The following is a 14,655-nucleotide window of genomic DNA, read 5'->3' as shown; positions in this document are numbered from 1 at the left end:
CATATACCTGAAGTTTTGCTCGAACTTTTTTCAAGTTCAGGAAGCTCCCTTCTATACCTAGTTTGCTTTGTGTGTGTGTGTGTGTGTGTGTGTGTGTGTGTGTGTTTTAAATCATAAGTGGGTGTTGAATTTTCCAGAAGTTTCTCATTCAATAAGTGGGTCCCAAGAAATTGCATCTCTTACATTCCCAGTTGATGCTGATGCTGCTTGTCCAGGGACCACACGGCAAGACATACTGATGTAGAACAGGAACAGCGGGTTAAATCACATTGAGAAACATTTAAGGAGTAAACGGAAGAGAAACCCCAACAAACAACAGCAGCAGAAAAGCATGAGGAAAACTAAGAAAAGTATAGTGTCACAGAGGCTAAGTGGAGAAAAAGTCGAGCACAAAAACTTTAAGGAAAATGCTATGAAGTGCAAGAAGCTTCAGAAAGACAGAATCTTTCTTAATCTGAGAACCATTTCAGTAGACTCACGAGGGTAAAGAAACAGATCCCTTCAGGAAATGTTTATGGAGTGCCTCCCTGAAACAGGTACTGTTGCTGAGAAGACAACACCGAATCAGTGAAGGAAACTGAGGAAGAGAACATCTCTTCTGAGGCATTTGGTTGAGAAGAGGCAGAAAAAGACTGGATGAAAGCTAGAGAAGAACAAAGAGTTCAGGGAGGGTTTGGGGTTTGGTTTTTGAGATTCAGAAGACATATGTTTATAAGCTGAGGGGGAGTTTCAGTATAGAAAGATTATCAAAGATGAAGGTGATGGGGCATCTGGGTGGCTCAGTCGGTTGAGCATCTGCCTTTGGCTCAGGTCATGATCACAGGGTCCTGGGATGGAGCCCCCTGTAGGGCTCCCTGCTCAGTGGGGAGTCTGCTTCTCCCTCTCCCTCTGCCTCCTCCCCCCTGCTCATGCTCTGTAAAAGGATGGATTCATAGTGATGGTAAGCAAATAACTTCCCACTTTCAATCAAGTGGACAATGTCTAAGATAACCTTTAGCTCTGTGAAGGGCACTGTAGTTCTGGATGCTAGAGTCCCTTGCTTTGTGCGATGCAGCACGCCTTCAATTCAATGAATATCTTCTCCCTTGAGTGTGCATTATGGTTTTAAAATATAAATGTTAGTGGAACTAAAGTTTGTGGAAGATAGAACTTAAGGGGGGGAAATAATACACTGGAATCAACAGACTAGGCTTAAGACCCCTTATCTGGTACTCAAACTTGGTGTAAATCCTCTCTGTGCCTGGCTTTCCTTGTCTGTAAAATGGGGATAATAACTACCTAGCACCTGGCACGCAGTAAGATACAATAAATGTACTATTACTGATAGGAATGAGGTAAGTACTGGAAACGTGATATGCTAACACTAGTCAGAATTATCAAGGTTGTTAAGGTTAGCAAGATAATGGCATAACATTTAATGACCTTAGAACACTTTACCTGTGCTATTTAAAATTCCTCACTGGATCTTGTAACTTGTGAAAAATCAGTGCTTCCACCAGCTCATCTGCCTTATTTTGTAATGGTTTTCTAGCTCCCCTAACTATCTGGGCTGATACAGGAGGTGTAGTCTAAAGGGAACGCAGCACCCTCTTGTGGGCTTCCAGGCAAAAAGAGGAACTAATGCCAGAGGGGAGCTAGAAAAGAAAACAAGATTGGAGGAGCCTGGGGTGCAAAATTACCTGACTTTGGCTTATTCCTTTTTTTTTAAGCATTATTCAAAACTTCTGGGTAAATTATATTTATAGTAAATGAAACACAACTGCAAATGCATCAGGAAGCTCCCCCCTGTTTAAAGAGCTCTCCCTCCCATGAGCCCCAGCACCACATCCACACCTCAGGGTCCTGTCCTTGATTTTCTTAGGCCACATGTCAAACAGGGCACTCAGGAACCTTTTTCAGACTACATATCCCAGGATCTGCCCGGATTAAATCAGTTGATCTAGACAACTTAGGTGGGAAATTTTAAACCGAGCTGCTGAATTCAGCTGCCTCTTTGCCTTCACTTGCTGCTAGCTTCAGGGTCAGGAAAGATGAATCGCGTAAGCCAAGGAGTTGGTGTTTTCCTCTCAGCCACGGCAGGTGCTTCTCTTTCATCTCTACTGCGGGTCTTCCCCTTACTCATCATACTTCACCCTCCCTGCTCATCTCTCAGTCCCACTAAGGATTCACCAAGTGAAGAGTTGGGTCATGGACAACAAATACTTCTGTGCCTACCATGTCCCAGGCACTGGGTAGAGACAACTAGGAGAGAGACTTATTTTTTTTAAAGATTTTATTTATTTATTCGACAGAGATAGAGGCAGCCAGCGAGAGAGGGAACACAAGCAGGGGGAGAGGGAGAGGAAGAAGCAGGCTCATAGCGGAGGAGCCTGATGCGGGGCTCGCCGGGATCCCGCCCTGGGCCGAAGGCAGACGCTTAACGACTGAGCCACCCAGGGGCCCCGGAGAGACACTTTCTGCCCTTCTACAGTTTGTAGTCAACCAGGTGGGAGACAGACTGATTGTCCGTTAATGAACAACCAGAAACCCTGAGGGAGAAGTAGTGTCGCTTGCAGAAGTCATGAGCACCCTATTTGTGGGCCTCGTATTAAAATTATTCTTCTATTCTTCTGTCTTGTTCAGCATTTGATGCACTGGCAGCACACACAGGAACTTCACACGTGTGTGCATATGGATGAGACAATTCGTGATCACCGCAGCCCGTCGATCTTTGCAGGATTGAATGCAACTGGCCAGGTCTTGCAGGCTGCGGACTGCGCCAGCTCTGTGCTCAGCCTTTTAGGATTTCATTCAACACAGGGAGGCCCGTTCAACCTCCCTCTAACCCTTACCATCAGATCTCTTGGGACTTCGTGGACCAAAGCAGACCCTCCTCCAGGGGACAGTCCTACACATACCCAATCACTCAGTAAGGACCTGCTGACCATGTCAGGGACCGTGGAAGCACTTGAAAGACATTTTAAAGCAGCTTTAGATCTTTTCCATAGCGGCTCCCACTTTAGGAGAAACAGCCCCAGTTCCTTAAACGATATCTCAGGCGACACGGTGAGTCCGTGTGTCAGCTGGTGTCTACACACACACACACACACACACACACACACACACACACACGCTTTGCTGAGCCGCCTCCCCCCTCCTCCCCAGCTGGGGACAGCCCAAGGCCCCGTGCGGTCCGCTCAAACTGCAGAGGAAAGGGGGATGATGCTCCTTCGGGCTGCGGGGACGGCAGTGACAGAAAACCCTCAGCCAGAGGGCGCAGCGCCAGGCCCCTTCCCGGCAAGGAGCACGGGGGACCCTTGAGAAAGGGGGAATGGTAGGAGAGGGGGCCTCTCAGGAAGAAGGGATGACACCTGGGTGCCTCAGGAAAGACCATGCGGGGGCCCTCAGGGAAGGGGGCGGACACCCGGGTCCCCTCAGGAAGGGCTGAGGAAGCCGGGGTCCACCTAAGGAAGTATGTGGCTCTGGGGTCCCGCTCAGGAAGAAGGGACGAGGCTACGGTTCACCTCTAGAAGGAGAGAGGGCGCCGGGGTCCTCCTCAGGAAGAGGGAACATCTCAGGGGTCACTCTTGGGAAAAAGGGGGCAATGACGCCAGGAAACTCTCAGGAAAGGAGCCTGACGTTGGGGTCCCCTCAACAAGTGGGAACGACGCTGGGGTCACTCTCAGGGAGTGACGCCAGGTCCCCTCACCCGCTTTGAGGCTCGCGCACCTGCAGTAGGCCGAGCGCCTCAAGTCCCTCAGCCCTCGGGTTCCCAGGGCGAAGCGGCCACGCCCCTCATTGGCGGCCTTCTCGGCTAATGACAACCACGACAGCCAATCGTAGCGCAGGGGAAGAGCTCCCGCGCGTCCTCCCCACGCCCCCCCACTCGGTCTGCGCTTGCGTGCATTTCTGAGCGTGCTGTAGTTCCACAGCTCCGCTCTAGGAGGCGCTTGGAGGCTGGAGTTCCCAGTCCCGCCTTCTTCCCAGCCTGTGACCCATTTATGGTAGAACCTGCTTTATAAGGCTGTTGTGAGAATTCAGTGCAATAATTTACGTAAAACAAACAGCGTCTGGCACATAGTAACTTGGGCAGTTATTGGCATTTTACAGCGAGGGAAACTGAGGCGCATAACAAGTAAGTAACCTGCTCCGACGAACCCAGTCATTAACCGGAGGCGTGGGAGCTAGAATCCAGGCAAAATGAATCCAAAGTCTGTGTGCTTATCTACCATGCTTTTGTGCCTCCCAGATAACAAATACCGGGTATTTCTTTACCCTGATTATAAAATAATTTTCCCTTTGATTATAAAATTAATACCTGCTTACTGCTAAAGTTCAGAAAATATCAAAGACTGCAGAACAGAAAATACAGATCTCTCTCTCTTAATCCTACCCCTGGAGACATTGTTAATATTTTTTAAAATATTTTTCTTATTTATTATTTGACAGAGAGAGAGAGGGCTGGAGACCAAGAGCAGCGGGAGGGGCATAGGGAGAGGGAGAACCAGACTCTCCTCTGAACAGGGAGCCCTTGCAGGCCAGGGAACTCCGGGATCATGACCCCAGCCTAAGGCAGCTGCTCAACCGACTGAGCCACCCACGCGTCCCCAGTGTTGGACATTTTTCATAGTCCTTCACTATTCTGACCAATACTAGAATGGGCATTTTGTGCCTTCTTCACCTTTAGGTTTTTATCCAACTGTTTCTTTAGGATAAATATTTTAAAAACTGCAATGGGTGGGTCAAAATGCATGCAGTTATATATTTTTTATTTTTTTAAAGATTTTATTTATTTACTAGAGAGAGAGAGAGCGCAAGCAGGGGAAGGGTAGAGGGAGAAGCAGGGTCCCCAATGAGCAGGGAGCCTGATGTGGGGCTCCATCCCAGGACCCTGGGATCATGACCTGAGCCAAAAGCAGACACTTAACTGACTGAGCCACCCAGGCGCCCACATGCAGTTATATTTTCGATAAATATTGTCAGACCACTCTTGGAAAGCTGTATGTGCCAACTTCCACCAACACCAGCGAGCTGTGAAAGTTCTTTGCCCACTCCAGGATGGTCCATTGTTTCATTATTTGCTAGTAGATTAAAAAAACACACACACATATATAAAATGTAAAATATATGTAAAAAGATACATATATCTTTTAGGGGCGTCCGGCTGGCTCAGTCGGTGGAGCATGTGACTCTTGATCTTGATTTCGTGAGTTCAAGCCCCATGTTGGGTGTAGGGCTAAAAAAAAGGAGCAATAATAATGAAAGTATCAGGTAGTTTTCTAGTAGCTATCATTGTGGGACAGACAGTAGGTGAAGGGAGGTCTCTGCCTTTCCTCGACAGGCTTAGATCACTTCTAGGCCTCAGTTTCCTGTAATAGTATATATCTCAAGGGCTGCTGGAGAGCCAGTAAGATAACCCACCTAATGAGTTTAGCACAGGTGATAGCCCTCAAAAGGCTGGAAGAGCCAGAGCCATTAGTCCCAGACTACGGAACTTGTTTGCAACTGGCCGATGTCAGCTTCAACATAGACCAACTCCACCCCTTCCCCAGGTCTCCCTGTCCTATTCAGATAACAAGGCTTTGCTGCTGTGGTCCACTGCCCTTGGTCACCTTTGCCTGAGGAAAGATGAACTCCCCATCACGAGGATTTTAAAGAGCCAGCTGATGGCCACATGCCCACCTCTTGCCCTTTGACCCACATTCTCAGATTGTCACAGTGTCCCAACAGAGGAGGGATTTGGGACATCATGCCTACACTTGGAGAAACTGAGGTCCAGAGCAAGAAGTCTCATCAGCCTTCCCCTGCAGCCTGGGATTGGTGCTGTCGCCTCCTGACCCTCAGCCCGACACCCTTTCCCCGACTCTGCCTCCCTTTGAAACACCCTCGGGAAAACGTCTGTGTGTCCTCTTTACTTCTTGCACAAAGTTCAGATTCCCTGGAAACTTCTACCTAGTTTTCCAGCCTTTTTTTTTTCCCTTCTTCTTCCCCTCCCTGGGTCTAGGCTGGCCCCCACTCCTTGGGGCCAAGATATCTACATACTGTAAATCTTCAAACCACAGTGAAACAGGCAAACCTTTGTACATGCTAAATCCTATACACTCACTCTCTCAGGTTCCCGAACTGTACAGTCTCAGCTGGTAGCCATTGGCTGCATGTGGCTACTTAATGGAAAGGGAAACGAAAACTGCAACTCCTCGGTTGCGCTCACCACATCTCAAGTGCTTAACAGCCACGTGTGGCTAGTGGCCACCACATTGGAGAAACACAGACAGGACATTCCCATCATTGTAGAAGGTTTCACTGGTCAGCCCTGCTCTAGACAGGCTGGGATTTTGTTATTCTCCTATTATAGATGAGATAACTGAAGGGTCACACAGCTGGAGCTGCGATCTAAACTACTCCCTGATAACCAGACAGGAATAGAGCAGAGTAGGCAGGTCAACCTTTCCTTAGATCCAAGGAACCTGTCCTCATTTCATTTCAAAACACACAAGCTGTGAATATATACATCTTATCCCACTGCATTTAACCACTTAAGCACTCAGTGTGTATCTCAATTCATTAGACCCCAGAGGCAGCCAGTATTCTAAACCAAACGCTCAAATCACAAACATTTCTGTTATCCGCATCTTTGTCCACTGGGGAAGTTTCGTTCATTAGCGGTTTTGTTAATTATCCTGATAAAGGTGGGAAAAATGGGATCCCTTGAGTGGAATTAACAGATTCAAATACATGGATTGGTTAAAATATTCTACGAGTTGCTTACTGCCCACCTCATCCCAACCTTGAATGAACACGTTAGCAAAACAGCTTCAGTCTCAAGCCAGTCTTGGGTGAATTTGGAGGATTTAGCTCACGTGATACCGACCATGAGGCTTACAGGCTTAAAGCAACACAAAGCCCTGCCTTTAAGGTATGATTCAGGTTTGGGGGAATCTGTCTGGCTCAGTCAATAGAGCATGCTACTCTTGATCAAAGGGCTGTGAGTTCGAGCTGCTCCACACTGGGAGTAGAGTTTACTTAAAATCTTAAAAAAAAAAAAAAAGATATTCAGGTTGTTTGGTTTTCTTTTAATGCAACCTTCGGGTTGCAACACCAAAATGGCCAGGATCCTGGGAATTCATAGAACTTATAGGGGTAAGGAAATGCCCTTGTACTTATCAAGTTTAATGTCTGCATGGCAGAATTTGACCAGAGACCTTTTATTGTGGTCTGGCAGCCAGGCAGTGGAGGCATTATCAATCAGGCCCCCTTGAGGTTTCCAGGAATGGGTCTGAGATTCCAGAAGTACCCAGCAGTTGTGTCAGATATGCTATGCAGGAGAAGTGGGGTTTATCTGGGTCTGCTGGCCTCCAAAGACTGGTCTGAACCTCCACATTACAACCTGGAGTCCGTGAGCAGGTGTCCGGCCCAGGCTGCAGGGGGGCTGCCTCCTGGCACACTTGCTGCACCTCCTTTCAGGTTCTATCTTCTTGGGGAGGGATAGGAACAGAGACTCCCTTTCCCCTTACCCCCACCCCAGGCAGACAGTGCAAGGAGAGGCGCACCTCCCAAGAGCAGGGTGGGAAAGGAAGTCACATAAGCCAGGAAGATCAGTGAAAGCCTTGGTTTAATTGGAGACAAGATTGAAGGATTGATTATCGATCAACAGACCGACCAACTGATGGATCCTCAAAGTGGACAACACAAGAGCAGCTCAGGGGGTCCTGCGCCCCCCCCTGGGGAGAGGAGCCCTGATTGGGGGGTGGGGTTCCATCTCACCAGTCACACCTGGGTAAGGGGGAAGGGGCAGGCTCTGCTCAGCCCTCGCCCCCTACAATGACACGACTTCCCATCGAGCGGCAGCATGGAATCCACCCTTTTGGGATCTATGGTACAGTTTGTATAATACAGTGGGAATGGGGACTCTCTCTGGGAGACCCCACCCCTCCTTCCCCTGACCGGGTCAGCTGGGGAAGGGCAAGTTTATTTTCCCTTTTTGCCTCTGTAGAATAATTTACAAACCAACCATACAATATGTACAAAAAAAAAAAAAAAGAAAAAAAAGAAAGGAAAGAAAGAGAAAATAAAGAAAACCAAAAGAAGTCCCACTCCAGTCATTGGCTGGGACAGAAACTAATTTCTCTACAAAAATGAACCCTGTACAGCATCATGGGGGTGGGAGTGGGAGGTACCCCCACAGGGATGGACAGACAGATGGAAGGCTGGGGGCAGCTGGGGGCTACAGTACCGTGTGCTCAGAATTGGGGGTAGGGGAATGAGAGAGAGGCCCTGCCTTGCCCAGCTGCAGAACTGGGCCGAAGGGCGTAAAGGAGGGGGAGGGGGGGGTCTTTCCTTCCAAACAGTCCCCCATGGCTTGGAGAAAAGTGGCCTTGCATCTGTCTGTCGTATTGCTCCAGGAATAGCTAAGGGGTGAGGGCGAGGCGTGGCCAGGTGGGGGCAAAGGAGAAATGACTTTGGTTGGTGCCAGGGTGGGAGAGGGCTGCCCAGAAAGGGGATGTGGGTGCACACTGTTATTGCTTCCTCCTAGGGCAAAGGGTCATGAAAGGGGGTCAGGAGGATGCTGGGGGGGGATGCCCAGGATTGGGGCTCTGGGCCTGGCCCCACCCCACCCAAGGTGCAGGTGGGAGCCACTGCAAACCCCTCTCCTACGGCCATAGGAATAATTAAGGCAGAAACAAGAGGAGAAGCAGCTGGAAGGAGGGGTGTGGTTCAGAGCCATCTCCCTCCTAAATGGAGAAAATTCAAACAGAACCCAAAGTGGAACGGCAAGGGGATGGCAAGCGGAGGGGGGATCAGGCCCTCCTCGAACCTCAGACCCCAGGTTAGTGGCGTGAATGTCCCTCCAACACCTCCCCTCTGCTACATCTGAAGGCGCACAGCTCCCGGCCCCGTCCCTGTCCCCCAAGATAGTATTGCCAGGTTTGTGCAAAATGAGGCGGAAGACTTCTGGGGGTGGTGGTGGGCCATGAGCCGGAGACGGGCTGGAGCCGGGCCTCCCCCGGTAACAGCCCCCCATAGCCCCCGCCCAGAATGGCTATTCCTGGTTGGGTTCCAGAGACCCTCCAAAATTCAGAAGAAAAGCCTGGAGGGAGGGAGGGAAGGAGGCATGATGCCTGCTTGGGCCCAGGCGGGGAGCCCTAGGAGGCAGGAAGACTGAGCCTGGGACCTGGGGCAGGGGAGGTGGGCCGGGAGGGACACGAGGGGTTTAGTCCGGAACAGGAGTGTCTACAGTGGCTGTGTTTTATCCTGGTTTTTTTTTTTTTTTTCTTTTTCTAAAAATGTAACAATTAAAATTCCAAAAATAAAATCCCTTCCAGGACCTCCACCCCTTGTTCCCCAGCCCCCACCTCCAAAAAGAGGCCCCATGGGTGGGGGTGGGGGGAAAGAGGAAAAAAAGAAAAGAGAAAAAAACCCACTTTTCTGTTTTCTTTTTTCTCAGGAGGCCCAAGAGTCTTTGAGGCAGTGGAGGAGGTGGTGGGGGGGTGATGGTGGTGGAGGGAGGCGGGGAGAGCAACATGGCGTAGGGGCTGGGGCTCAGGTAGGACCTCCAGCTGACTCCCACCCACCAGGAGCTGGGAGTGTGGGGGGGTCCTCGCCAGATGTTCCTGTGCAGGCACTGCATGCCCTCTTGGCAGCCTGATGCTCTTTTTGGGCCCCCACCTCGGCCGCCATGGAGGGGAGGCCCGGAAGGCCCGGGGCTTCCTCTGGAGGGGGTGGGGTCCTCAAGGCAGGCAGAGGAGGGCTCTCAGCAGACAGGGCCAGGGGGCTGCTGCGGCCCCCAGCCTCCACGGAGGCATCTGCGGACACGGACTCGTCCTGGCCCGCGGCCACACTATCTGCTGAGTCGGCTTGCTGTGTGAAGCGTGGTTCCTTTCCCTTCACAGCTGTGGGCACGGCCTGGCCATCCACGTCCGACAGCTCCTCAGCGGGGGATGGACGCTGGGCTACGGACAAGTCCCGCACTTCAGATGCACCTGGGGCGGTAGACACCTCCTCCTCCTCTTCCTCCTCCAGCGTCAGCTCAAACTGGAACTTATCTGGTGGGGGTGGGTGGCCTGGCCCTCTGGGCTCCTCCTCGGGCGGTGGTGAAGGGCTCTGCCGGATGGCGCTGTAGTACCAGTCCCGGTTGTCCTCCAACGTGTCCAGGATCTCCTGGGCATCTGGGTGGACCAGGTCAGCCCACGTCTCCCACAGCGGGTGTACAATATAGTCGATGAAACCCACCTGGGAGAGAAGGGAGAAAGATATAAACTGGTGGCCTGCTGGTGCAGATCGTCCTGCCATGCTGTGGGATCTAGAGGCCGACAGCATTTCACCTTGTCATCTTGCTTCTCCAGATGCACCCTGGAAAAACTCTTGCACGGGTAAGAAAAAGAAAAAAGACTTTACATATGAGATGCCAACAAATACTAGAAACTTCCATATATCTGTCAGTTGGGAATTAGTTTTAAAAAATTGTGGTACACCACAGATATTAATAATGACTTTTTTTTTTTTGGCAACAAAGAAAAACTAGAAATAACTCCGTGGCAGAGTATTGGCTAACCCACTCTGATATTATCTTCCCTCCTTTTTATTTTTTTAAGCTTTTTAAAAAATATTTTATTTATTTGTTAGAGAGAGAGAGAGACAGCATAAGCAGGGGGAGCAGCAGGCAGAGGGAGAAGCAGGCTCCCCGCTGAGCAGGGAGCCTGATACAGGACTCGATCCCAGGACCCTGAGATCATGACCTGAGCCGAAGGCAGATGCTTAACCCACTGAGCCACCCAGGCGTCCCTCTTCCCTCCTTCTTATTAATAGAATCTTGATTTTTCTTGGTGGAGGCAATGCTTCCCCCATACAGTTAAAAACTACATTTCCCAGCCTCCTTTGCAAAGAGAGGGTAGTGATGTGACCACATGTAGATGTAGAAGATGGGAGTTAGGGTGGGAGTCGGGGGTAGGGGTGCTGCCTCAACTGGCAGAGACCTTTCCTCCCTGCTTTGTAGCCAGAATGGCTAGAGCTTACACAGCATCTGTGACCATGAGAGGCATCTCTGGGGGCAGAGGCCCCATGCTTCGGATGATAGAAGAGAAATCTCCTAGGTGCCTGACCATTTCATGGAGCCCAAGGGAGCGGTATTCTTTCTCTAGGCTTTTTGACATAAGAGGGAACAAACATGAAGATTTATCTTGTTTGAGTCGCTGTGAATTTGTAACTCCTCGACACCTAAATGTCCAGCTACAGGAGAAAAAACATGTCTCCCCAGAAACCATTAGCCATCTATACTGTGAGAATACTATACAACAGTCAAAAAGGATGAGCTAAATCTACACGGAATAACTTGGACAGATCTCCAAGGCATTGTTTGGAAGAAAAGGCAAGCTGTATAAAAATCGGTATATATTGATTAAAATACATATTAAAAAAAAAAAAAGCAAAACCCATGGGGCACCTGGGTGGCTCAGTCGGTTGAGCATCTGCCTTTGGCTCTGGTCATGGTCCCAGGGTCCCGGGATCGAGCCCCACATTGGGCTCTTTGCTCACCAGGAGCCTGCTTCTCCCTCTCCCTGCCGCTCCCCCTGCTTGTGCTCTCTATCAAATAAATAAATAAAATTGAAAAAAAAAACTTTAAAAAAGCAAAACCCATGAACTATTAAGTTGCCTGTAAACATAACTACATAATAAAATGTATGAAACTGGTTTTCCCAGGCTTTGGAGGATGGGGGTGATCTGCAGGCTCAGAGGACATTTGGAAGCATCCAGAAATATTTTTGGTTGTTGTAACTGGAAGGGGAGGGTGGAGGCCAGGGATGCAGCTCTACATCCTCCAATGCACAGGACCGCCCCGTGACAGAGAATGATCCGGCCCCAAATGTCAACAGTGCCAGTGCTGGGTAACTCTGGTCTGGAGAGGCCTGCACAGTGAACCAAGAAAAGTAGGTCTCACCAGGGAGGAGACTGGAAGTGGGGAGGGTGAGAAGCTTTCACGTTCACACTTTACAAACAAGACTGTGTTTCTGTACCTCTTGTTAAGTTAAATAAGCACACGATGACGAGTCATCGCATCTCATTTCAAAATCCACCAAAAATCAAGGCTAAGCATTTGCCTTTGGTCCAGGTCATAATCCCAGGGTCCTGGGATGGAGGCCCCACATCTGGCTCCCTGCTCAGCGGGGAGCCTGCTTCTCCCTCTCCCTCTGCCCCTCCCTCTCTGCTCATGCTCTGTCTCTTGCTTTCTCTATCAAATAAATAAATAAATCTCAAAAAAAAAAAATGCACCAAAAATCAAGGGCAAGATCAGTGGCCAGGTTACAGGGAAATTGAGAGGCTGTATGGACATAAGGTCTGTAACTAAGAGCTGGGTAAGTATTATTATTAATGCTATTTGGTGGCTTGCACAGGAGTTAGAACTGTTTGACTCAGGTCTACAAGTGGTGAGTCCAGAGGCTCAATTTAGTTGTTCTATAGAAGAGAAAATGTTGCAAATTTCCCATCAAGATAGAAAAGGAAAAAAAAAACAAAAACAAAACACAGAAAACCCAGACTTTGTAGAGGGGCACGTCAGGAGCGTCTGGGCCTCTCGGGGATCTATGCCACCATGGTATGGGGAGGGCCACCCTGCTGCCTTCCACAGGACCCGCAAAACTGTACCTGAGACTTCTCCACTGAGGCTGTGTGCTTGTCGCACATGGGGCTGATCTCCATGCCCCGCTCCCGCTCCCGGTCGCCCTGCTGGAAGAACTCGGCCATGATGCGGTCTGTCCACTGGCGGTACAGCTCCAGTGGCTTGGTGGGGTTGCTGAGGTCCGCACAGTGCACCATGTTCCGAAGGACCTGCACGAGGTGGGGGACCTTCAGAGGCCATGCCCCTGTCACAGCGTGGGACCTCATGCTTCCTTACCTCCCCCTGTATGGGGAGAGTGAGGAGAAGGGGTAGTGGGACAATGGAGAGAGGGAGGGGAAATGGCAGGGAGAGGGGAGAGGAAGGGAGGAGGAGAGAAAAGAAAGAGATGAGTGGAGGAGAGGAATGAAGGTGATGTTGGGGGAGGCAGAGGAGACAGGAAAAGGTTGATGGAAGGAAGGGAAGAGGAAATGAGGAGGGATGGCAGGAGATGGGGGCTGGGATGGAGAGATGGGAGAGAGAGAGAAAAGAAAGAGACAGGAACATGGGCAACATGGGAGCTGGATGCTGAAGGAGGCGAGCCACCCAGACCCAAGGGGGAGAGAGAAAGAGAGAGGCTCTAGTCTCCTTATATGGTGGGCGAGGGGGCACCTGGATGCGGTCGGAGTAGTTGTCCAGCAGGAGGACCCCTGAGCTGGTCACTTTCTTGGTCTCCACCATGGTCTTCAGGTCTGCCAGGAGGGTCATGTGTTTGGACATGTCCGTGGCCAGCACCTGTGGGTGAGGGGGCATCACAGGGGCCGCTGAAGCCCTGCTCTGGGCCGTACCGACCTGACCTGTGCCTCTATAGTTTTCACTGGCACAACCTGTTCCCAGCCCCCACCAGGGACGCCTCTCCCGGGGCTTCCGGTGCTGGACCCTGCCGCTCCCCAAGCCGCAGAGGCGACCTTTCTTGTCGGGTCCCCGCCCCGGCCCCGCCCACCATGTCGATGACCATCTTGCGCAGGCTCTGCCGCTGTCGCTTGCTGAGGTTCTGGAAGATGTCGCAGTTGTCTTCCTGCAGCAGCTTGAAGCCCACGGCCAGGTGGTGGTTTTCCAGCACCGACTCGTCGTTGTACATGAGCGCCAGCTCCGAATCTGCGCCCAGGCCCAGGCAGGTGGTCAGGGATGGGCAGGGGCCACGGGGCAGCAGCGCAGGCCCCACCTCCAGCCCGGCAGGTCCCGCCCCCGGGGGGGCCACTCACTGGTGTTGATGAGGAACTGGTTGGAGACCCCAGGGTGGTCCACGTCATGAATGGCAGCCGCGAAGAGCGCGGCAAGAATCTCCAGGTCCGTGAACACAGCCTAGGGGCAGAGAGTGGGGTCGGAGAGAGATGGGTTAGAAATATGGGGGATCTGAGAGACAGGATAAGAGAGAGATGGGGGGGGCGCCTGGGTGGCACAGCGGTTAAGCGTCTGCCTTCGGCTCAGGGCGTGATCCCGGCTTTATGGGATCGAGCCCCACCAGGCTCCTCTGCCATGAGCCTGCTTCTTCCTCTCCCACTCCCCCTGCTTGTTGTTCCCTCTCTCGCTGGCTGTCTCTATCTCTGTCAAATAAATAAATAAAATCTTTAAAAAAAAAAAAGAATCTTAAAAAAAAAAAGAGAGAGAGAGATGGGGGTGTCACAAAAGAGCGGGGCAGGAGAGAGAGATAAGAGTCAGAAAGAAGCACAGGATCGGAGAGATGGAGGTCAGAGACCCAGGGCCAGAGAGACAAAAGGGAGATGGGAGGTGGGCAGTGAGAGCAAGAGAGAGACAGGGTGGGGGTACATGGGGGCCAGGCTCACATCGAGCGCGGGTGTGGCCAGCAGCACGTGCGTGGACTGCAGCACGTCAGCCGCGTGCAAGCTGTTGTGGTAGGCCACATCAGGGTGGTAGTGGTCCTCCAGGGTCAGCATATACGTCACCATGGTGTCCACTGGGATGCGGAACTTCCTTAGCAGGTCCCGCTCCTGAGGGTAGGTACAAGGGGGGCAGTGACTCCCGCTGCCTCTCCGCTCTCCATCCTGGCCCCCTCCCTTGCACCC

At 51.1% G+C, this 14,655-nt stretch overlaps 1 protein-coding gene across 9 annotated transcripts in view; it reads right to left on the bottom strand.

Moving 5' to 3' along the window:
* Positions 1-7,554: 7,554 nt before the first annotated feature.
* Positions 7,555-14,655, bottom strand: part of PDE4A (phosphodiesterase 4A) — a 49,222-nt gene continuing 42,121 nt past the window's right edge. For all 9 annotated transcript variants that reach the window (XM_034657765.1, XM_019801921.2, XM_034657767.1 and 6 more), the window contains 6 exons: positions 14,416-14,580; positions 13,834-13,933; positions 13,572-13,726; positions 13,241-13,363; positions 12,619-12,801; positions 7,555-10,209 (listed from right to left, as the gene is read on the bottom strand). In XM_034657765.1, the coding sequence (XP_034513656.1) occupies positions 9,520-10,209; positions 12,619-12,801; positions 13,241-13,363; positions 13,572-13,726; positions 13,834-13,933; positions 14,416-14,580 (1,416 nt within the window). In that variant the 3' untranslated portion in view covers positions 7,555-9,519. The remainder of the gene's footprint in view (positions 10,210-12,618; positions 12,802-13,240; positions 13,364-13,571; positions 13,727-13,833; positions 13,934-14,415; positions 14,581-14,655) is intronic.

This window comes from Ailuropoda melanoleuca, chromosome 4, assembly GCF_002007445.2.
Source record: "Ailuropoda melanoleuca isolate Jingjing chromosome 4, ASM200744v2, whole genome shotgun sequence".
NCBI lineage: Eukaryota > Metazoa > Chordata > Mammalia > Carnivora > Ursidae > Ailuropoda > Ailuropoda melanoleuca.
This window is presented reverse-complemented; position numbering and strand designations above follow the sequence as displayed.